At 57.9% G+C, this 24,018-nt stretch overlaps 1 protein-coding gene across 8 annotated transcripts in view; it reads right to left on the bottom strand.

Annotated features, from left to right (window-relative positions):
* TSPOAP1 (TSPO associated protein 1) overlaps positions 1-13,145 on the bottom strand; it is a 62,805-nt gene extending 49,660 nt beyond the window's left edge. For 3 of the 8 annotated variants that reach the window (XM_027704932.1, XM_027704934.1, XM_027704937.1), the window contains exon 1: positions 580-4,085. In XM_027704932.1, the coding sequence (XP_027560733.1) occupies positions 580-1,110 (531 nt within the window). In that variant the 5' untranslated portion in view covers positions 1,111-4,085. Of the gene's footprint in view, positions 1-579; positions 4,092-12,724 lie in introns of those variants that run through there. The other 5 variants (XM_027704940.1, XM_027704938.1, XM_027704935.1 and 2 more) reach the window with 4 other exon arrangements.
* Between the last annotated feature and the right edge of the window lie 10,873 nt (positions 13,146-24,018).

The raw sequence follows: 24,018 nt of genomic DNA, 5'->3' as shown, positions 1-24,018 counted from the left end.
CGAATTTGCAGGGGCCTGGGGTGGCTGCATCCCCACACTGCGGGGCTGGGCAAGGGGTGTTGCTCTCCAGGGAGGATTCGGGAGGGGAATATCCCCTCTTTGTGCTTCCTGATGGGCCTGGAGAGCCAGGGATGGGGGAGCAGGGCAGAAGGCCCATGCTGTGGCAGCCTGGCTTGGTGTTGGGTGCCGGGGTGCAGCTGGGGAGGATCGGGGTGCTGAGCTCCCATGGGAGCAGGGGGCAGTGCTGCACTGTCACGCCGAGACCAGGCCGAGTGAATCAGTGTTTCTGCTTTTCACAGAATCAAATATAGTTAAAGAGGAAATAAGGGCAACTTCCCCTCCCCTGCCCGGCTCTGCTCTGCAGCTCGAGGAAGGGGTCCAGCTCGAGCTGATGGGTGCAGTGTGATGGCACCCAGAGCACCCAGACCCCCTGTCCCCTCTGGCCCTGCCCAGATGATCCCATGTGTGGGATCTCTTGGAATTGGCAGCAGACAGCAGCTCGCCCTGGCCAGAACTCCCTCCCTGTGGAGCATCCCGTGCCAGCGCCCAGCCAGGGTGCAGGATGTGCCCTCTGCTCACCAGCAGGCTGTTCTCCTCGGCCAGGCTGGAGCAGCGGTGCCGCAGGTCCTCCAGGGCACTCAGGAGCTTCGTGTTCTGGCTCACGAGGAAGCCGTAGTCAGCCCCGCTCTGCAAAACAGTACAGGAGAGGCACAGCAGGGCTTCACCTGCCCAGGAAGGGGTCCTGCAGGTCCTCAGGGCTTCACCTGCCCAGGAAGGGGTCCTGCAGCACCTCACAGCTTCACCTGCCCAGGGCACAGACCACAGTCCTACAGGTCTGCAGGGCTTCACCTGCCCAGGGCACAGACCACAGGTCCTGCAGAACCTCACAGCTTCACCTGCCAAGGGCAGGAGCAGAGGGGTCACAGCCTCATGCCCAGCCCAGCCCCACAGTGAGGCCAGCCTGGCTGCATGGGGGGCTGGCAGGGTTGGGGTGCAGGCAGCAAAGGGGCACGGTGGGATTTGGGGGCTGATTTCAGGAGATGAGGGGCTACATGTCCTCTGGGGGACAACTGGCCTTTGGGGCCAGGCTTCATCCCCTGTGGGTGACATTTGCCATCTCTATGCATTCAACTTCCACCCAGGGAAAAAGCCCAGACCTTCCTGGAATCCTCAGCCGTGGCACCATCCAAACTGGCTCAGTGAAACCCTGGCAGGAGCGGGGGGGCAGAGCACAGCCCCTGACACTCCAACACATGGCTGCTCCCCACGGCTCAGGGACCCCGTGGCCTCCAGCACCACGTGGGTTTTGGAGGCAACCTCCTCACTTCCCCATCCCAGTTCTCCTGCCAGAGCCCACCCAGGAGCCAGCCCCAGCTCTGCCCTCTCCGTGTCAGCTCCGGAAGAAGGCGACACGACGGATTTTTTTTGCAAAACACCAACTTCTTTTTGTCACATCAAAAGCAGCAGCAGCAGCTCTGCTGGGAGCTGTATATATAGTTCTGTGGTTACTGCTTCCTGCCCAGAGCAGCTCAGCACAGGCTCCCAGGCAGGATTTCTGTGCGTTAGCAAAGCTCGGAGCAGAGCTGTTGCCTCACAGCTGCCATATGGCAGCAGCACCCCATGTGTGTCTCGGTAAGATCCAGCCAGATGTTTTCCCAGCAGCCAGGCAGGTCTTGCAGGACCTGCTCCCAGTGCCCAACAAGACTCTGCTGAAGGGCCATGACCTCTGCAGTGCACAGAGGCTGTGAGGGAAACATCCCTTGGCTCCCAAAGGAATGTCGCCCAAGCTTTCTGGGGAGCAAGAAGTCAGACAGGAGCCCAGCTCTAGGAGGTCTGAGGCTGGGTAAAACTCACGATGCTCTTGGACAATGCTATATTTTGGTTTCTCAATCATGTCCATTGGATAAATGTAGCAGGAGACCAGTTCCACAAAGTCCACCCCCAATCCCTCGGCCCGTGGCTCTCCCAACCTCCCACACCCATATGGAAATGCCTTGGCAAAGCAGGGAGGGAAAAGACAACTGAAGGAGGCTGAAAACAAAAACAAACCCTCAGAAGATGACACCCAGCCCTCCCCATCAGCCTCAGGTGGTGTCCCCAGGTCCCACCAACCCCCTGAGACACCAGGATGTGACGTGCCATGAGCAGAGTGGTTTGTAGGCAGAGGCTGTTGGCACAGTGGTTTGTAGGTGTCCATGCTGCAGAAGTCCCAGGGTTTGAGAAAGCTGGAGTGGAATGTCCCATGGAGAGAGAGTGTACTCCTCTCCCTATGTGGGATTTTTCTCCCCTGGGCACAAAGGTGCCATTATTGCCACCATTCCTGGGGACATCACACCTCCAACAACTCGGGGCTGTTCTCAGGGGTGATCAGGGTAGGCCCAGGAACCAAGGAGCTCCCCAAACTCAGCATCCTGGGAATGCCAAGAAGCTCTCCTGGGAGCTCTGTGCACAGCTCTGTGCCCAGCACCAGATACTGTGGCATCAATCCCTGCAGCTTTACAGGGACAGTGAGGTGTCCTAGGGAGCAATTCCCCCATCACCAGCTCCAGGAACATCAAAGCACTTCTTCAGGCTGGGAATCCATGCAGGGGACACTGCTGCTGCTAAAGGGGGGACAGAGCAGGGTGGGTGCACAGGGAGGGGGGTCCCACCAGCATCTCCCGTGCCGTGCGTGGCAGCGCCTTGGGCTCGTTCCCTGCTGCCATCCCCAGAGCCAAGCAGGCAGCCTCTGGGAAGAAGTCAAAGGGCATTATTTCCACCTCCTTGCCCCTGCCAAGAGGCCTCAAAATTCATGTCTGTGGTTGCTTTCACTGAGCTAGGGTGAGCACACTGAGCCAGCGGCCTCTGTGCCTGGGATGGGAGCTGGAGAGCTTTCCTGAAGGAGCTGATGTGCTCCTGCCTCTCCCCACCAGGCAGCCAGAACCTCTAACATCGACAGCACAGAGCTTCTGCAGAGGACAGTCAGCATTTCCAGCATGGCAGGGGGATCTTTTGGGGACCTACATCCAAATCTCTGCATTTAAACCCCCATTTCTGTAGCCTTAAAACATCTTCATCTGGGCAGGACCCAAAGGCTCACAAGTACTCACCCCCACCCTGCCAGGCTGTCCCCAGGTCAGCCCAGGTTTCATGTCACAACTCCAAAGCCCATGACACGGCAAAGGCTGGGATGTGCTTTCCCATTCCCCAGGGAGCAGGGGAGTGTGGCTGTGTGCTCCAGGCCGGGGCCAGGCACTCGGCCAAGCCTCCCCCTGCCAGCACGTCCCTCTGTGGCCACAGATCCTTGGGGCTCTGCCCAGAGAGGCACGAGGGGCATCTGCAGCGAGAAGACGTGGAGGCAGGAGCTCCTTTCTGTGCCAGGATGTCTGTCCCACACGGGGACCTCAGCGCCCGGGAAAGCTCTGCCAAACCTCCCCCTGGGCTCTGAGCCGGTGCTGGTGCGTCAGCTGAGCCCTCCTCCCAGAGCCTGGAACCGAGGGGCTGTCTAGACGTCATCCTACGCTCATTAAACATTCATTTCCTATAATGAAATGGCTTTTAATTTCCGAACTGCTCCGCTGTTCCTCAAGGATCCCGCTCCGCACGGCGCAGCCGCGCTCGGGGCTCCCGCGGCGCCTTTCCCGGGGAGCTGGAGGAGATGGTTAGGGAGGAGAGGCAAGAGGCTCCCCCCAGAATGACTCAGCCTGATGAAGTGTGCAAAGTGTCAGCAGGAGCCGAAATCCAAGCACATCCCTCGGTCAGGGAGGTTTCAGTGAGCAGAGGCCGAGCTGACACCACGGGGAGGGTCTCCAGGCAGCCACATCCCCCAGGTCAGGAATATCCTCAGACACTAAAAAAATGAACCCGAGTGACGTGTTCCTTGGCCACGGGGAAAGTTTCTGCAGGAGCAGAGCAGCAGGGATACTGAGGCAGGAGAGCAGCAGGCACATGGCTTTGAAGCCTCTGTTCCACGGGAATTGGCAACATCTGTCGCCTCCTTTGGCAGGTAGAGCCCAAAATACAGTTTCTCCAGGATGCGTGAGAACAGCAAACAAAGAGAAGCCTCAGCATGTCAGCTGCAAGAGAACTGCTGCTTTTTCACCTGAAAGCTTCAAAAAGCAACGCAGAGCTGCAGGAGCTTTTGCAGGGAGAGGTGCCCAGCCAGGCTGCTAAAATGGGTCACACAGGCAAAATCCCTTTGGAGCAGCCAGAATCCAGCACAGTCCTGAAAGTCCTGCGGAAAACTTGCAGGAGGCCGTTGGGGGACAGTAAATCACACGTGGTGAGGACGACGGGAGCTGCCTGAACCTGGCTCTGCAATGCGGCTTGGGCACAGCCTGGCACAGCCCAGCCCCAGGGGCTTCCCCCTGCCAGCCCTGGGGAACTGCCAAAGCCTAAAGCCAGCCTTGCTTTAAAATCCCTGTGGAGAGCCAGGCAGGGAGGGTGGCCCCGTGAGCGGGAGGTCTCAGGTGGCCTTTGGAAACAGGCGGGCTCGTGGCTGAATTTTAAACCGTGCCCAATTTGAAGGTGTGTAAACCACACACAATTTGAAGAGGAATAAACCACATACAATTTGAAGAGGAATAAACCACACACAACTTGAAGAGGAATAAACCACACATAATTTCAGGATGTCCCTGCAGTGACTTCCCCATCTGCAGCCCTGCCGGGTCCAGCTGCTGGGTTTGCTTTGCAAAAGCCATCTCTGAACACCAACCCCCACTCTGCAGACACCTTCCCAGGTGAAGTTATCCCGGCTCTCCTGCTGTCCTGGCTATATTAAATCCACCACATCTCCTTCATTTGAAATCATTGTCACCAAGCCTCCACCACGTCAAAGCCCTTTAGCAGCTCGTTCCACCTGACTCTGGTAATTAGCTCCCTTAACTTCTCAATCCTCCCTGCTTGGAAATGAAAGGCTGTCATTGCCAATCCATTTGCTCCTCTTCCAGCCCATTTCAAGGGAATCGGCCGCCTCACAGAACAAAGTTATTTTCCATAGGCTGCTCCTCTGCAGTGCCCTCACTGCCTGGCAAAAGCGAGACAAAAATAGCATCACCTCCTGTTCGGTCAGTGAGCAGAGCCAACCCCGCCGCCGGCACAGCGAGGGGCAGGACCATCCCTGCTGAGGGAAAAGGGACAGTGCTGTCAGAGGTATGGGAGAAGGAAGAGCCATCCCTGGGACGAGGCTGTGGTTATCCTGCCACTCCTCTGACTTGCAGCCTGTGTCCCACTGCGCTTGTTCTCCTTCCTCCCTGAACTTTGCGCCAGTTCCCGGTTTCAGACACAAACATCTTCCTTCTGCCGTTGGCTTCAGGGCACTTCCCCACAGCACCGTGTGTTGCCAGCTCCCCTTTCCATCAGTCAGCACTTTTTCCTGCTGCCCATCCCTCTCCCAGCCTACTACTTGCCCTTATTTCCGTGATTTCCTCATTTATCTGATTGTTATCACCCCGTGTCACGAATTCACGGAAGAAAAAATCCATCCAAGGCTATTAACTTCAAAAATCCTGCCTCCAGCGTGGGGAGTGCTGGAGCCATGAATTGGAAGATATTGAGGGGAATATTCAGGGGAACAGTCACTGTATATTTGCTGTTCCTTACATTCCCCCAGGCTTTCTCTCCTGCACACCCTCTGACCACTGCCAGCTCTTCATATGCTCCTCACAGGGCCTCTAAAATGAGATGCAGCTAAAATTGGAGTCTCACAAATTCAGGTCCTCTCTCTTTAAACCCTCTGTGGAAGCACCATTGTCAATCCCAGGAAAACAAACCCAGCTATTCCAGGAGGAGGAAAATCCGCTCAGTGCCCTGATGGCCCTGGCTCACTGTCCTTTGATGAGCTCAGCTTCTCCAGCCTCCCCAACCAGGGAGAAATTAATGTTCCTGCAAAACTGAGGCAGGGAGGAATGTGAGAGGAAAATAAGCTCTCCAGGCAGAGGATCAGCTCTCCAAAATCCAAGGCTGCAGCTGGGTCCAGGATGCAATGCAGCACAATTCCTCACCTTTACCAGCAAATCCAAGAGACAGGAGGATTTGCAAGGAGATGAGAGAAAATGCCACTGCAATTCCTCCCGGCTGCTGGGAAGGTGGCTCTGAACCGCTCCTGAGGTGCTGCACACGTGATTCTTCATCCCTCACAGCCAGAGAGAAATCGGGGCAGGCAGTTGTGAGGAATGGAGGGCTTGGAGAAACCCAGGGATGGAGCCAGTGGGCAAAGGTGCTGCTCAGGGTGCAGGTGCCCATCTGGCTGAACATTCCTGGTCTCCTCAGTGCTCAGTTCGCTCCTGGCCCTGCTCTCCTGTGGGCTACAGAGACCTGGAACTGCTCCCAGCTGGACACTGCCTGCCTGGAGCAGAGGCCTGACAAGGTGTGTGTGGCCCCAGCCAGGCTTTGCCCAGCTGTGACCCAACTCTCTCCGTGTCAAACACAAATTGTTTTGCAATCCCAGGATGTGTGAGGCCACAAACTGCAGCTGATCCGTCAGATAACCTGCAGCAGGGGGTTGTGCAACACTCCTCAAGTACAACATCACCCTCCTGCCCTTGGGTCACTGTGTGACCTCTGGGCACCCCCGTGTCCCCTGCAGGGCCTTTCCCACCTACACACCTTGTGAGAAAGGTTTTGCAGGGCAAAAAGCAGGTACAAAGCCTGTTCTACCAACCACCCTTTTAACATCAGTGTACAAGTGTCTCTTGTCTCTTATCAGCTTCCAGAAAGATTAGGCCAAGCTCTGGTAAAGCAGGACTGTGCTCCATCCCCGCCACACTCAGGGGACAGTAATGGTGTTGATGTTCCACTGCCCAGCCTGGGAATGTGTGAAAGCCAGGCTGTGCCCCATAAAACCTGCCTTGGTTGTAAAACTTAGAAGCCAAGACAGCTAAGCTGCCTTTTTTTCCCCCCAACTGCAGAATTTTCTGGGTGCTGCTGAGCAAAATCATTGAATCTGCAGAGAAGCAGCTCGTGCAATGGTATTTCTACTAAGAAAAAAAACAACAAAAAAAGGAAAATGTAGAAGATGTGGGAAGAAAATGTGTGAACAACTTCTGTGCAAACACAGAAAGACTTTGCAACCTCTGCTGCTTGTGTACTCATGCACATTGCCAATCATTTGAGCTAAAACATGGGCATTGGCATCCTATAAATATTTGGGGGTTTTTTTGTTGCTTAGCTCTGAGCAAAGGTCAGTCTGCAGCTCCCAGCACTGCAGGTTCAGGCCCAGACCACCCCAAGGTCTTTATGGAGCATCTGGACTCGTTTTGGATGCCACGTGTCAGATAATTCTATTTTGTGAGCATGCAAAAAAAAAAAAACAGCAACCCAAAAAACCAAAAACCCTGGGGAAGAATGATAAAATTGAGTGCTTTTCAGGTTTGGTATTTGATGGCTGGAGTGGGGGTGATTGTTCTCTGATATCTCGTCTTTCTTGTAACAGAAACTCTAATCCAAAGAAACACTCCCAAGGAAGGCGTGAGACTTCTGGCTTCACCCTGGGAAGCCACGGAGCTGCAGCTCAGTAAATCCCCTGCCCATACAGAAGTGCCTCAGCCCTTTAACAGGATCAGGACTTGGAAAGTCACTTCCCACCAGCAGCAATATCCATGGTCACAGGTCTCCTTTCTTTGAGTGGAAAGACTGGATTTCCCACCACGTTCAGCTCTGAAGGGGCAAATGTGCTCTTCCACCTTGGAGAGTATGTCAGGGAGCTGGAGGGGCAGATTTGGTGTGCACAGCAATTTTTTCCCCAGAAATCTGCTCTGCAGTTCTCCCCTCACCTCTTCCTGTTTTCCAAATCACTTGAAGTTTCCCAGGGGCCCAAGAGCACCTTTTCTTTTGGGTCACATTGGCTTAAAACCTGCTCTAGTTCCCAGGCTTTGGCATGATTAGATATTAGGAAGGAACTCTTCCCTGTGAGGGTGGGGAGGCCCTGGCACAGGTTGCCCAGAGAAGCTGTGGCTGCCCCATCCCTGGAAGTGTCCAAGGCCAGGTTGGACAGGGCTTGAAGCAACCTGGGATAGTGGAAGGTGTCCCTGCCCATGGCAGGGGGTGGAACGAGATGGGCTTTAAGGTCCCTTCCAACACAAACCATTCCAGGTGTCTATGTCAGAATCAGTTCCTTGCCCTTCTTGGTAAAGCAAGAACTCACTTGGGATATTTATAGGATTTTGTGATGGACTGAGAAGCCCCAAATCTCCAACAGCTTTAACAAGAGATAAAGGGGAAAATCATCCCCTTGCACCCCCTCACAGAGCCAGAGGTGCTGCTCAGTGATCCATAAGGAAACGTGAATGGCAGGAGCCAACTGATGCTCCAAAGGGTGTTTTCCCAGAACTCTGAGCAGATGGCTGGGATGCAGAAGGCCTGTACTCACAGCAGGAGGAGGGCAACAAGGCTGCAGCACTGCACGTGCCATTTCACTTCCCGTTATTCCAGCAGGAAGGAACGTTACAGCCAGAGGACACCAGGGAGACAAGACATTGGTGAGTCCCCTCAAAAATATCCAGAGGGTGAAATAAGAAGGATTCTGGGGTGAAGGATCACAGTGTGGTGATGAACAACACTATGGTGGGACAGCCCTGTCCCAAATCCAGCAGCCCAGAGGAGCCAAGGACACAGTGAGGAGGGAAAGGCTGATGTCCCTGATCCTCCACATCCCTGGCCAAGCCATTTGGACGTGTCTTTGCACAGAGAGCATGAGCTTAATTAGTAAAAGAGCCAAAATGAACATTACCTTCCCCTTCACAGCCTCACTTTGCCTTGTTTTCCATTCAATTCTGGCTCTTCCTGGCGGGCAGACACCTGAGGGTGGCTGTGCATCCACAGTGCTGCAGCAAACAGCACTAAGGCATTTGCATGAGGCTGAGCACTGCCAAGCCAAGAAAAATTAATTTACTCAGGTTTTTAGCAAGATAGAACACAATCTTCTAATTGGGATTGCAGGAAATGGTCTGTACAGCAAGAACTGGCTCCATTGCCCAAGATCTTCTTGTCCCACTGGCATCTTTTATTCTGCTGACCTACCCTTCCTGGCCAAGGGTGCAGCTCTACATACCCCCAGACATTAAATTAACAGTTTTCCAGCTTTGCCAGTGGAAAATTTGAAGCTCTTGAAAGGCCACAAATTCCTGCAAAAGACACTGAGCTTATCATTAAATGCAGCTTGGCCTGAGTGCTTGACATGGAGGATCTTTACCAGCATTTTATAATTCTTCCCGTGTCTGTGCTTTGTGTTATTAAGCCCCACTGGGACCAACAGGTTTTTTTGTGGATATTTAAATTCCTACTCACCGGAGGGCTCCTTGGTTTAAGCATTTTCAGTTGGGTTTTATGGATTTATAGAATATTCACAGCTCCACATGACCTCAAGGGAAGCTGAGGCTTGGCTTTTAAAAAATGCAAATCCAAAGCAACCTCTGGAGATTGAGAAGGAGCCACAAGAGCCAACTCAGAGCACCCAAAGTGTGCCCCTTGCTCGTGTGGTTCCTGGGATGGGAACAGGGATGTGGTCAGCAGCTGAGCTCATCCCTTCCATGAGTGGGGCTGGAAAGGCTGTGGAGATGAGTAATCCTGGAAGGGAAGATGCAGGGAATATGCAGAAAGTGAATGACCTTGCTGCTCTCCCCTTCTCCAATGCGCCAGGAGGGAATGCAACATTCCTTCAGAAACCCACTCCCAGACCACCCTGAGTTTTCCAGGGCCAGGGCAAATCCCACTGGAGCAGCATCCCATAGGAGATGCAGGCAGCTGAGCTCTTGTGGGAAGTGCTCTAAAATCCATCTGACAGCATTCTGGGAACTTTCCAATTTCCAGCCAGACTGTATCTGTGCCACTGTAACCCTGTTCTTCCTACACACACAACATTTTTTCTCCTTCTCTGTTATTCATTATTTGGATTGGGATCCTACCCCTGCAGTGCCTGGAGATTCTCAGCAGGAAAGTAATTTCTTATCTTCTGCGTCTACACAGAAATTTTGGAGAGCAGGACCAGAGTGATGTCAAAGGCCCAGGACAAGGATACGCTTGTGACAGCCCCCAGAAGGCTTCCAGTGGTGCCATGGTGGGACACTGCTCTGCTGAGGAGCTGGGAAACCCTGCCCTGCCTTAGAGGATGCAGGAGCATGTTGAAAATGGATTGAAAGATGTGGGCACAAGCCTCACCAAGGAAAACTCCCAGCAGACCTATGCAGAACATTCCTCTCCATGGGAATGCTGCAACCTTGGGACAGGGTAAGAGAGGTGGTGCAATCCCGGCCCTTGGAGATGCTCAACACTTTCCTGGTCAGGATATGATCAACCTCTTCCAGCTCTGGAGCCTGCTGGGGGCAGGGGCTGGATGGGAGGCTCCAGGAGTGTCCCCAACCCACCTCTCTAACTCCAGAGTTCTCTTTCCAGCTCCCAAAGGGAAGAAAGGCAAGAGCCTCTCACCCTCTGCACTCAGGAGGGACCCAGGCAAGAAAGCCAAGATTAACTTGACCTCCAGACAGTCTTAATGTCTATCCATGGTCTGTCCCTGAGGGAATGGCAGAGCAGCAGTGGCGGAGGCCGGGACACACGGCAGGAGCTTCATCATAAAATCAACATCTTTAATGAGCTCTGTCAGCCATGAGCCCTCAGGAGGCTCTTCCCCACACCAGGAGATTTCTCCCTGGAGGCAGCTGTCCTGTTCACAGAGTGCAGCTCTGACATCCCAAGGACAAATGTCCTAAAGGAAGCCCAGCTCCAGCAGCAGGACACACAGTGCATGTCCCTGCCTGGCCAGGGGGAGCTGTGCTTTGGAGGGGAGCTGTGTGAGCCCCCCCTGCTCCCAGCTGTGTGAGCCCCTCATTCCCTAGGAAATGGATTTGAGGATGTGGCTCCACAGCCCAGCAGCACCAGCCCTTGCTCTGCAGTGGCTGGAAGCCTTTCCCATCCCTAAAGCCCCTGGGCTCCAGGAAGAACTGCTGGATTGATTTATTTTTTTCCAGGAAAAGACAAGGTAACCTTTCTGGGGATCCACATCAGTGTTAAGGATGGTAATGCCATGGTACCACCAGCATCACCACGGTGCCACTGCGGCACTGCCACGACACAGCAGAGTGACACCAGGTCCCACAGCACCACCCCAGCACCACCAGTGCCACCAGTGCCACCATGGACTATGACGATACTACCACGGTGCTGCCACAACCCCATGGGAGTGGGAAGGGAAATTGGAGTCACCCACCCAGCCAGGAGCCTCCAGGATCACGGGAAACACTCAAAGCAGCCCAAGGACCAAGGCAAACTGGATGGCAGGTGCTCAGCAGTCACCACCACAGACACCAAGTGGGGTCCTCACCCCCTCCTCCACCACCCCTGGATGCACAGCTGGATCATGGGGGACCCACTGCAGGGATCATCTAGAGCTGGTGCACAGCCCCCTCCCCAGAGGTGCTGTTCAGCTGCTGGAGCACCCACAAACACCCCTCTGAACCAGCCACCTGCTCCTCTGCCACTTCCAGCCTTCCCACCCAGGCTCCCACCAGGACACAGCACCTATTCTGGCTCTCCTGAAGGAGTGTCCTAGGCTGGGTTGGACAGGGCTTGGAGCAACCTGGTCTAGTGGAAGTTGTCCCTGCCCATGGCAGGGAGTGGAAGCAGATGATCTTGAATGTCCCTTCCAACTCAAACCACTCTGGGATTCCCTGAAGACACTAAGTCTGGCACAACCAATTTGACTCCTGGGATACAAAAGAGGGACAGGAGCAGAAATCCTTCCCATTCTGCAGCCCCATTTTTCAGCTGAGGCGCTTCTGGCACAGCCAGGGCTGGGGTCAGAGGCAGCCCAAGGGTGCCTGGTTCAATGTGGCCTTTCCCTAAGCATCACAATAAACAGCCCTTCAAAACAGACCCATAAGAAACTGTGCTGGACTGAAATCCTGTTGTCCCTTGATGTGTTTCCAGCGGCGCCCTTTCTCCCGCAGGCAGCTCCAGCTGGGCTCAGCTGCACAGCACAGCCTGCTCAAAACCCTCCTGCTAACCCCCAGCCAGCTCTGCTCAGCCCTTCTCCCTCCTGAAGGCCAAAAGCTGATTTCTCTCCTGTTTAAGAGCACTCCCAGATCCCAGGGGCCCCCAGGAAGATGGCTGCTGTTCCCCACGGGAAAGAAGGGCAAGCTGTCCTGAGCAGGGTGAGCTGGTGAACTTTTGTGACCTGGACGGAGGAGGTGAGACCCTGAGGAGCTGATCGGGCTGTCTTTAGGGAGGTGCTGCAAGGGGCTGACACTGCACTGCCCCGAGGTGCCCAAGGCTGCCTTCAGGGACAGGTTCCCCCTGCAGGGCAGGTGCCCCAAGCCCTCCGGGGCTCCCCGGAGTGGAGAGGGGACACTTTGGAAGGGGGTGACAGTGAGTGAATCATGTCCCTGCCACGACCTGCAGAGCCCTTGATGCTGCCGGAGCGAGGAGATGCCGCAGGGACGGCTCAGCCTGGGCTGGTGCAGCGGCTGTGTCTGCTCCGGGTGGGCTCAGCGAGACCCCGCACCAGCTCCAGCGCCTTCCAGGCAGCTGGAAATCCCTGTGGAAGGGCAGCGGAGGCAGCAGCTCTTTCTCTCCTGGGGCGCGTGGCAGCGGCTGTGGCAGCTCCCAGCCCACGGGGAAGGTTTTGGGGGTGGCTCAGCCGCAGCCCAGCGCACCCACTGCCCGTGCCCGTCTCGTACCGAGGCAACGTCCCCGCGGTGCCTCGACGCCTCTCGCCCCAAAATGAGCCAACGCACCGCCACCCCCGCCTTACCTGGGGGGGTCTGTCCGTCCGCTCCATCGCTCGCAGCGGCCTGACGAGCTCCGGTGCGGAGTGAACCCGCTGCGGGTCCGGCGGGGGAACGCGGGGGGTCCCGGGGGACTCCTCCCGGGGCTGGGGTGCTCCGTCCCGCTCCGATCCCGTGGGAAGCCGGCAGCCGACCGTGTCCGTGTCACCCCCCGCGCCGTCACGCGTGTCCAGGTCCGGGCAGGCGGGGGCGGCGGGGGCGGCATCGCCCGCGGCGGGGGCAGCGCTGGGCACCCCCCGCTCCGGCTCCTGCATGGCTGGGGCAGCGCTGGGCTCACTCCGCTCCGGGCAGGGCTCCGCGGGGCTCCGGGAGCCGGCACGGGAGAGCCGAGGGCATCAGAGCGGCGGCGGCGCTGGGAGCAGCCCGGGCCGCGCTCCCCCGCGCCGGGGCCGGGGCCGGCGGCAGCAGCAGCAGCATCCCCGCACCGGGGCTGGCTCGGTCCCGCACCGGGAATGGCTCGGTCCCGCACCGGGAATGGCTCGGTCCCCGCAGCCCCGTGCGGTCGCTGCTCCCGCCGCCCTCAGCCTCCCGCCGCCCTCAGCCCCCCGCCGCCCCCGGCCCCATGACGTGGCGGAGGGGCCGGGGGAGCTGGCAGCCCCTCAGCCCGGGCAGCCCCCGCCGCAGCCGCTGCCGAGTCATCAATACGGAGCCGGGCCGGGCCCCGGGGGGGCCGCGCCGCGCCCCGGGCCGCCAATGGCGGCGGCTGCGCCGGTTTCCACGGCAACGCTGCGGGAGCGGGGTCTGGTGCCTATTGATGAGGCGGCGGCAGAGGGGGGGCGGACGGGCCGATCCCTCATCCCCCCGCACCGCAGCATCCCCCCCGCACCCCGCCGGCATCGGGGTTCGGTACAGCACCGGCCCCAGCCCCTGCTCGGCTCTGCCCCGGGGATGCTCATCTCTGACCCACGATGTCTCTGCTTCAGGGATACCCGGCTCTGCCCCCGGGATGCCTGACTTTGCCCCGCGGATGCTCAGCTCTGCCCCAGGATGCCCATCTCTGCCCCAGCAATGCCCAACTCTGCCCCAGGACTCCTGGCTCTGCCCCGGGGATACCCGTCTCTGCCTCGGGGATGCCCAGCTCTGCCCCAGGGATGCCCAGCTCTGCCCCAGGGATGCCCAACTCTGTCTCATGGGTGCCCAGCTCTGCCCCAGGGACACCCAACTCTGCCCCAGCCATGCCCGGCTCCGCCCTGGTCATACCCATCTCTGCCTCATGGATGCCCAGTTCTGCCCCAGGGATACCTGGGTCTGCCCCAGGACTCCTGATTCTGCCCTGGTCATGCCCAGCTCTGCCCTGGGGATGTTCACACACCTTCCCTCTGTGTGAGCTGAACCTCAGCCCCTCGCTGACACACTGTGCTGGAAACAACCCTCTGCTGAAAGCTGCTGGACCCTGCCTGCAGCATGAGCAGGACAAGAGGCAGAGGGTGGTGTGGGCAGGGAGGGAGGGCTGGGGGGCTGATCTGATCCAGGGAGACAGGAGTTAGAAGCGTAACGCTCCAGCAAAGCGGGCACTGCCATCTCTGAGCACACAGAGCGGGCTGACGTGCTCTGTCTCTGCCTCCTCCCTGCCTGGCTGTGTCTTTGATGAAGATCACATCATCCATCAGGCTGGTCAGCGTTTGTGATGCTCAGGGGAAAGCCAGTGGGCCACCCTGGGGGACATCTGTCTGTCCCCTGCTCCTCAGCCCTGTTCAAAGCTTGACCCACTGCAGAGCAAGGCTTGCTGATCCCAAACCCAAGAGGATTTGATGATCCCTGGACCCCTGAGCAACTGGGGACAGGTCCTGCCTCTCCACATCCTTGTGTGTGGCGACAGCTCCCAGTCCCACTGCTGGTGCCCCTCTCCTGCAGGGTGGGGGTGACATTTGGCATCTCACATGTGCTGCTCCCTCGATGGACGCGGAGCCACCAGGAGAACCTGCATGGGGCCACTTGATCCGGGGGAGGTACCCTGGGGGGGTCTTTGGTGCCTCTTTCAGACACCTCTTTGTGTGCACCTCCTTTGAGCAGCTTCATCAGCACATCCAGATGTGTCCTGTGCAGATGTGTCACCTCTTGAACCGGATGCCATGGGCCAAGTGTCACCTCTGCCTGAGCCCAGGCAGCACAGGCAAACCACCACCCAGAGATTCAAGTCATTGCTGGCTGTGAAAGGTGTAGATGACCTACTCAGATGAGTCCTGTGATGTGGGGAGTTACAACCACACTGGGCATTCTCACCTCTCTTAGCAGGACTCTGCCATCCCACCCAAATCCCAGATCTCCAGGCTGCCCATTCCTAAGGAGTGCGTGTGTGTGGTGGGGGGAAGCCCCAAGCTGGTGATGGATGAGCAGTGGATGCAGCCAACAGACCAGAGGGGAGATTCCAGACAACTGATCACACCTTCCTGTGTTTTCTAGTCTCATCTACCTTTAAACCACCAGTTTAAGTGATTCCTTCTGCTCCAGGAACAGGTCGGCATAGATCCCACTGCTGGAATCCCCCCGGTTCCTGCCCACAAATGTTTCCCCCTGGGGAGGCACCAGGCAGGATCTGCAGGTGCTGCACGAATGTGGAAGGAGGCCCAGGCACTGCTCAGCTCCCTGACAAGACAGAACAGGCAGGTTTCGTTAGCAGGAGGCAAGAGGCAGGATGGGAAGTGCTCCCTGATAAGATCTCATGGCTGCAGGGAGCACAGTCCCCTCAGAACTCTCCTCAGAGCCCTCCTCAGAACCCTCCTCAGAACACTTCTCAGAACCCTCCTCTGAACCCTCCTCCAAACCCTCCTCAGAACCTTCCTCTGAACCCTGGCTCCAACACATGTGTCTCCTCTGGGACATGCTGTAGCAGCCAGCTACAGGCTCGGTCTTAAGCTGTGCCAGGGGAGGTTTAGGTTGGATATTAGGAAGAAATTTTTTACAGAGAGAGTGCTCAGCCATTGGAATGGGCTGCCCAGGAAGGGGGTGGAGTCACCACCCCTGGAGGTGTTTAAGGTGAGACTGGATGTGGCATCAGTGCCATGGGCTGGGAACCACGGCGGGGTTGGATCAAGGGTTGGACTTGATGATCTCGGAGGTCTTTTCCAACCCAGTTGATTCTATGATTCTGTGATTCCTACACCCACCCTGAGGTCAGGGGGTTGCTCTGATGTGTCCTGGAGCAGGTCCAAGGGGGAGATGTGAGTGCCCACGCTCACTCTTCCCCTGATCCTGCCATCCCCAGCAGCGCATGGACCATGGAGCTCTGGGGCATAATCCCTGTTTAAAATAACCTAGAAAAGGGCTGGCCCTGCCAGGGGTCACAGTGCAGCCCCAGAGATGGTGGGGTGGGGTGGAAACACCAGTTTAGGCACTGGGGCTGTGGGGGAGAGCCTGGCTCAAGCCTGGCCAGGTACTGTCACTGCCTGTAGCCCTTTCAGAGCCACCCCAGCAGCACTGGGATGGGCATCCTCACCCCCCAACAGCCCTCAGGGGGGTCTCATCTCCAAACCTTGCCCTTCTTGGGGCATTTTGGGGTCTGCGGAGCAGGAGGAACTGCCCAGCCTGTGCAGCATCAACCAGGACCCAGATGAAAGTGCCCAGGTCCTTTGGAGAGCAGGAGCTCACCCCAGTATGGACAGGACATGTGTCTTTATGGGAACCTGCTGAAATGCCTTCAGGATGGAGGGAGGGCACTAAAAAATGGAGGTTTTGTGGTGTTTTTTTTAAATAGGAAAAAAGTAGCAGTTTCTGTTTTGCTGCTCTCAGCAAGAACCACGTTCCCCAAGTCTCCCCCAGCACTGACCACTGAGTAGCTGTAATATATAACCACAATAATCCTTGGCCATGAACATTGGGTATTTACCTTTCCTAATACCTGAACATTCATTATTAGGAGGTGAATTTTCATAACTTTTGTGTATTAAAAACTTGAACTTGCTTTTCCCTCCCAGAGCTCACAAACCGAAAGCTGCTCAGGGCGTTGAGCTCTGTCTGCTTGTTTTTTTTTTTTAGCCCTTCTTCATTTTTGCTGTTTAAAAACTTGCCTCCTTGTGACCATGACGACAGTTTTGATTTGATTTATTTTTTTTCCCTTCCACATCCCCTTTGAACAGCCACAAACCCATGGAACGTGGGAAAGCTGGGACAGCGAGGAGAAGTAAAACATCCCTGTCCTTTCTGGCCAGCTCAGGGAGGGGGCAAAGGGAAAAAAACTACCACAGACTCAGTAAACCCCCCCCAAAATGATCCCAAGACCATCACAAGAAGTTCTACAAAATGTGGAAACTTTCCACCGATGTTTGGGCTCAAAAAAGGAAAAAAAAAAAGTGTATTTTTGGCATTTTTTTCTACTATTTTCAGATGCTCTCTCCCACGGGCAGGAGATGGGGAGACAAAGCCATGGGGGAAGGTGCCTGGAGGGGTTTGGGAGCTGATGTTTGGGAACAGGAACCCTTCTCCTGCATCCCTGGAAGCCGGGTTGGTTTTAGGACCCCCCCCAGAAAACACAGGCCAGGGGTTTGTGGCTGGAGGGGGACTGGGATTGTAGGAGGGTCTCTTGGCTCCGTGTGGCCTTTGACCACAGCCCTCAGGGGCTGAGGTCTGCCAGCCCCCATCCCCACCCATGACCCCCCCTAACCCCCCCAGAGCTCTGAACGTGGGCAAACTGGGATGACCCCTCTGCACGTGGCCCTGGGCACTGCCAAGAGCTCTTCCCCAGTTTTGCATTTCCCAGGAACTGAACACAAAAATCCACAAAGTCAATGCCAAAAGACTTTTATTTAGCAGTCCCTTGCCCTGCTGAACCCAGAAATGATCAGGAGCCCTCTTCTGCCTCCTGTGCCTGTCCCCGCTGCACGTGGGGACACTGCCCAGCTCTTCCCAAGTCTTCACCACATGGGAAATGAAGATGAGGGGGGAAAGAATAAGAATTGGAGGCTCTGCTGCCTACCTGGGCTCCCAGCGTGGTGTGAGCTCTGTCGGGATGGACCCCTTGGCCACACAGCTGGGCCACTGGGCCACGTGGCCCCTGTCCCCCCCAGGTGCTGGAGGGACAAGCAGAGCATCTGCAGCCTGGGGAGGGTGGTGGAGCTCATGGGGTGGGTGGCCGAGCGTGGACCCCCTCCCGTGAGCCGGGCACGACCCGTCCTCTGCTCTCGGGGCACGCGCAGCTCGTGACGGGCACATGGTGATGGTGGCGGTGCTTCTCTTCTCCGTAGCCCACAGTACACTCATCCATAAAGTAGGAAACACTACACCCTGCAGTGCTGTTTAGTAGTGCTTTCTACTTTATGGGTGACTGCACTGTCTCTCAGCCGCTGTCCGGTGGCCGCTCCGCTCCAGCGCCGTGCTCGCGTCCGCCCGCGCGGGGCCACCACCCGCAACCCCCACGTGGCCTGGCCCCAGCGTGGCCAGGCAGGCAAACTGCAGGTCTGGTCTTGCCCCGGGGACAGAGAGCCTCTGGCAGTGTCACCTCCTGCCTCACGGAGCTGTACCAGCCTGAGGGACATCCCCGTGCCCACCGGGGAGATCCTGCCTTGCCCTCCCTTGTCTCCCCAGAAACCCCGTCCTGAGCACAGGGGACATCCTGCCTTGTCCCCATGGGGGGACATCCATACTTCATACCACATCCTCCCACCTCGAGCCCTATCTGAGGCACAAGGGACATCCTCACTTTGTCCCCAAAGCAGGGAAGCCACCTAATACCCCATCCTGGTCATAGGGGACAGTTTTGACTCGTCCCCAAAGGAAGGACCCTGCATCAGGTCCATCCTGGTCAGAGGAGTGAGCTTTCACTTCTCCCCCAGGGAGGGGCTCCACCTAAGACTCCATCCTGGTCAAGGAGACCGCTTCAACTTGTCCCCAGAGCAGGGCCCCCACCTCAGGCCCCATCCTGGTCACAGAGAACCCAATTGCCTTGTCCCTGCTGGGGGGGGCCCATGTCAAGCCCCATCACCCCCTCTGATCACCCTGGGCACAGAGGGTGTGTTTGCTTTGCCCCCACAGGGAGACATCCACCTCATACCCTCTCCCATTCACAGAAGACCTCCTTGCCTTGTCCCTACGGGAGGAGATTCCACCTTGAACTCCATCGTTGCCCTTCAAACCCCATCCTGGTCTCAGAGAACCCCCTTGACCAGACTCCAAGGGTGAGATCCCACCTCAAACTCCATCTTTGTCCCTCAGATCCCATCTGCACCACAGAGGCCCCTCCTTGCCATGTCCCCATGAGGGCACCTCACCTAAATGCCACCGTGGTCAAAGGGGGCTCCTTTGCCTTGTCCCCAGGGTGGGGAGCCCATGGTGGAGACCCCACCTAAGCAACACTCTGGTCTCAGAGGACTCTCTCCTTGTCCTCTTGGTGGAGATCCTGTGACAATCCCCAATCCTGTCACCCTCGAAACATCCCCATGGGGACCACTCCTAATCCCTCTACCCTTTACTGAAGACCCCTTTGCCCCATTCTCCTTCCCCTGAGGCCACAGGAGCTCCACATCCTGGGGCTCCCCTTGAGACCCCCCCCTTGCCCCATCTGCCAGCCCCGTGGAGACCATTTGGGTGCCCCCACAGCCCTTCAGGCCATGTGTTGGGGGTCACCTGGAGGTCCCCATGATCGAGCCCACCAGACCCCAGCCCCGACAGCCACACCTCACCTTCCACTCCAGCCTCCACATCCACCCGGTCCCGCTTCTGCTGCCACCGAAAAAAACCCCCTTGGGCGTCACTTCTGCTTCGGGCACTTCCCGCCTCCGCCCTCCCGCCAGCGCGGCACCTCCTCCCCCCACAGCGGGGACTGGGGGCACCCCCTTACCTGCCACCGGCCCCCAGCACCCACTGCCCCCTCACGGCGGGATCGGGGCCGCCGGCACCCCGGGAGACCCCACAGTGCTCCGCCAGCACCACGAGGGCGCCTCGATGGGTCCCCCCATTACCGGCTCAGGGCGTGGTGGCCTTCGCTGGGTGCCGATGGCCCATGCTGGGTGCTGGTGACCCGCCACATGTGCTGGTGGCCCATTCTGGGTGCTGGTGGCCTGCTCTGGTGCTGGTGACTCGTGCTGGGTGTTGGTGGCTCGTGCTGGGTGTTGGTGGCCCGCGCTGGGTGCCGGTGTGGTAGGTGCTGCATGGGGTGCCGGTGGCTGCTGGGGGAGCAATGGGGCCCTGCGGGGAGCAGGGCTGCTTTTAACCCCATCCTGCCCACGTGGCCACGACCACAGGAAGAGCCGGAGCTGCCGGGGAGATAACGGTGCAGGTCCCACCCAGCGCCGCCCCACAGCCCGACCGCAGCCGGCACAGCCGTGCAGCCAGGAAGCACCGGGGGCCGGGTACGCTCTCCTGGGCTTTGCTGCTGACGGCGACAAACATGTTTGTGCAAAAAAAAAAAAAAGAGAAAAAAGAAAGGGGAAAAAAAAAGGTGTTTGCACAGGGTGACAGTAACCGAATTCACCTCCCACGGACGTGTGGGGCCGGCGTGGCCCCACAGTTCCACCATGGCCCCACGGCTCCACCATGGCCCCACAGCTCCACTGTGGCCCCTTGCCACGTCCTGGTGGTGGGACCTGTGTGGGAGCAAGGTGGTCCTGCCCACAGAGAGTCCAGCAGCCCATGGAGGGGGTCTGCAGGGTTCAGGGGCTGCCTGGTTGTAGGAGCGAGAAAGGTGTGGGCCCTGAACCTGCTCTGTAGGAAACGCACTGTCCAAGAGAACTCCTGGAGCTTCTCACCCACTCAGGGCTCTGCAAGGTCAAACTTCTCCTGTTTGCAGCCTCCGAGGGATGTGAGGCCCCTGGAGGAAAATGGAAAGATGGGTTTTTGGAGGTTTGCACACTCAGGTCACAACAACCTGACAGCACCAGGGATGGAGCTGGGACACGCACCAAGGGGATTTTACACGGCCAGCACCTCCCTGTCCCAGTGCCAGGGGAAGGCCACCATTAAACCAGATCAAAAGCTACACACCAAATCCCCCAAATGGGACCGGATCTGTCCCTGCACTGGTTTTCATGGGCCTCTGCAAAAGGCTCCTTTTTGGGCCAATGCGGTTCACTCTCACCATTTATAATCTGGACGGAAATGTATAAAAAAACCTGTACTGGGGAGGTTTTCAGGAGGCAGGGGGAGAGCAAAGTCAAAAATAACCGAGCAGCAGCACAGTCAGAAGTGATTTGACTCGAGCAGCACATGTGCTGATGGCAGCAGGTAGAAGGGGCTTTGACAGAGAGGGAATTGGTTGGGAAAACCTTTCAAACTGAGGTTGAACTGCTGGAAGAGTTTAGGTGAAAAAAAACAAACATAAGTGGCTGGAGTGAGCCCATCCACCAGCCAAGTGGCCCCATCCCTGTGCCTTGGCCCCCAAGGGCTGCCCTGTCTCCCACCCTTCGCTAGCCCTGTGCCCATCTCCATCCCTGAAAAATTCAACAGGGAAATGGAAGTGCCATTGGTGATGTCCCCAAAGGGTCTGCGTGGCAGCTCTGACCCCGGAGAGCATCGCTCTGCCTTGCCAGAGGCATGAGGTGAGCACTGATTCCTTGATGGCAGAGGCCACCACGTGCACGGCTGGTCCCATCTGGTGGCCTCCTGATGTCAGGTGACTTCAGGTGCCTCCTGAGCTCCCCAAATTAGCCCTCCTGGGGACACCTGGAATGTGTAAACATCATTTGGGGTGTGTGAGTGTAGAATCACCGAATATCCTCAGCTGGAAGGGACCCACAAGAATCGAGTCCAATTCCTGACCCTGCACAGGACACCCCAAGAATCCCACCATGGGCCTGAGAGCAGGTTGTTTCCAACCCAGAGACGCCCCTGGAGACCTCCCCCAGTGCTGTCAGTGCCATGGGGGTCCCCAGTGGTGGTGGGTGCCATCATGAGGAGTCAAAATTGAACAGGGAACAGGCAACCGTGGTCTTAGAACAGAGACAAGGAGCCTTTTTGGGGACAACCAGAAGGAGATTTGGCCCCAGAGGTGCTGCTGAAGGACTTTCCCTGTGCTTGGGGTCAAGGCCATGTTTCTTGCTGAGGACAAACTGGTCCCTAGTAAACACAGGGAGGAGGAGGAGGGGGGCAGGGTTAGAAGTCGGGCCCCATGAGGAAACCTCCGTTTGAGGCTGACCACGGGCAAAGCAAGCTGGGGATGTTTCCCAATGGAGGAGCTGGGAGAGATTGCACCCAAGGGCCAGATGTCAGGGGGAGGGTGAAGCACGTGGCCTGCGCTCGGGGATGTGCAGGATGACAGCAGGGAGGGAGCTGTGCCTTCCCAAAATGGGGCTCTCCACCTGCCCGTGCTGCCTGTGCCCCGCCGGTGCCCGTGTGCCGAGGGGCCGGGCAGGAGGGCCACGGGCGCCTTCCCAGCAGGGAAGTGGGGGGAGGCGACGCTTCCTCTTTCCCTGGCCCAGCACAGATCGGGGACATGACATTTTGGGTTCCTTCTGCCTGCACCCGGTCTCAGAAAGGAGGAAATCAGCAGATCTGGTTCCTCGGGCTCAGACGAGGTCTCTGAAAGTCTCCATCTGATGATGAACTTCCCACACCCCCCGGCCATTGGTTCATTTTACCGACCCGCAAACAAGGCTGCAGGAATTCCTACCCCAGCCTTTGGCCCTGGATTGCTGGTCCTGCTCTGCTCAGCTTGCCTGGCTGAAGGAGCCCGCAGAGGACTGAGAACGTGGGGGCTTTTTGGGGTTGGGGGGAGGCTGAAACAGCTGCGTTTCCTCCCCTGGGGGACCTCTTGAGAACATCCGGCCCCGGGCGCTCCCGAGGCCCCTCTCCGCACCCTGCCCACCTGCTCGGCGTCGCGGGGTCTCGCTGATGGACCCCCAGGTGCTGGGCGCTGCTGCTTCCCGGGATGCAGCTCCCTGGGACAAACCACCCCCCTACGGCACCCGGTGCAGGTCAGACACTGCCGTGCACCCTCGGGGTGCCACCCAAATTTGCTGTGTGACCTCGCCGGTGCCCGCGGGCCGCGGGCTGTTGCTTTTCCAGTAACTCCCGCAGTATCGGCGAGCGCAGGGCAGCGGGACCCGGGGGCTCGGGGGGCGGCAGCGGCGCTGGCCCCGGCGCAGGGACAGGGGGAAGGGCCCTTGTCGGGCCGTGCAGCCGAGGAGCTGCGAAAGCGCTGATAGTTCTTATCGTGCCTTGCAGCAACTTCCCCCCCTCGCCTGCGGTCGCGGCGCTCGCTGCAGGCAGGGGAAGTGGCCGGGCCGGCTCCTCTCGGCCCCGGCGTGGAAGGGGACGAGCTCCTGCTGGCGCCCCGGTCTGCGGACCCCGCTCGGTGTCGGGGGCAGGCGCTGCCCCACCGCACTCATGCGGCTCATGGATGCTCCAGCACCTCATGGCTCCCATCCGTCAGGCCCCTCATGGCTCCTATCCATCCCTCCCCTCGTGGCTCCCGTCTATCCAGCACCTCCTGCTTCCCATCCATCCGGCCCCTCGTGGCTCCCAGGTGCTCCAGCCCCTCATGGCTCCCGTCCATCCAGCACTTCCTGGTTCCCATCCATCCAGCACCTCGTGGCTCCCATCCCTCCCAGCACCTCGTGGGCCTGAGAACGGTGCTGGAGGAGGAGAAGAAGGTCTCACCCAAACTCACCCTGAGCCCCTCCAACAACTCTGAGGCCAGTGGGAAATGGGGTCTGTGAGCCACTGGTTCCACAGCCAGGCAGCAGCATCTCCTGGCCATCATTCTGCCAGGCCCCAACAGAGCCACAGTGTCACTGTTAACAGTGAAACCTGACAATTGCACTCCTAACACAAGCCACCATATCCCCTCTGAGAGCAAGGGACGGAGGCACAGAGAGGGGCCACAACTCTGGTTTACAAGGGGTGGCCTCTGGGACAGAGTGCTCCTGGAGAGCGTGAGCAGGGGACATCTGCAGCACCAAAATAAATCAGGACTGCCACAACAAGCTCCTGAGAGCTTTTCGGATGGGAACAGCATTGGTTTCCAACATCCTGCTGGTAGAACTGCAGCACCTGAGTGTCCACCTCTAAACTCAAAAGAGAGGGGCTGCAGTACCTGCGTGGGCTGAGCCCCATCGGGCTGAGCCCCATTTTTGCCCTGGGCCCAGGATGCCACCCAGGGTGGGATGTGGGGCCGAGCTCCCCGTGTGCTCCCAGCCTGACCCCGCCGCCCGTCCCGCGGGGTTGGAGCGAGGCCGTTAAAAGTGAGTCAACCAGAAACTGCCGGCGCAGGAGGCGGCGGGCGGGAGGCAAATGAGAGCGCCCGGGGAAACCTCAAAAAGCCGAAGTGACGCTCGGGGCGGGCGGGGGACACGGGCGCTGGGTTTGCCCATATATAGACAAATCGCGGCCC

Source organism: Neopelma chrysocephalum, unplaced genomic scaffold (assembly GCF_003984885.1).
Source record: "Neopelma chrysocephalum unplaced genomic scaffold, ASM398488v2 Primary Assembly neopelma1_299, whole genome shotgun sequence".
NCBI lineage: Eukaryota > Metazoa > Chordata > Aves > Passeriformes > Pipridae > Neopelma > Neopelma chrysocephalum.
Note: the sequence above shows the minus strand (reverse complement) of the source record. Positions and strands in the feature narration are given on the sequence as shown.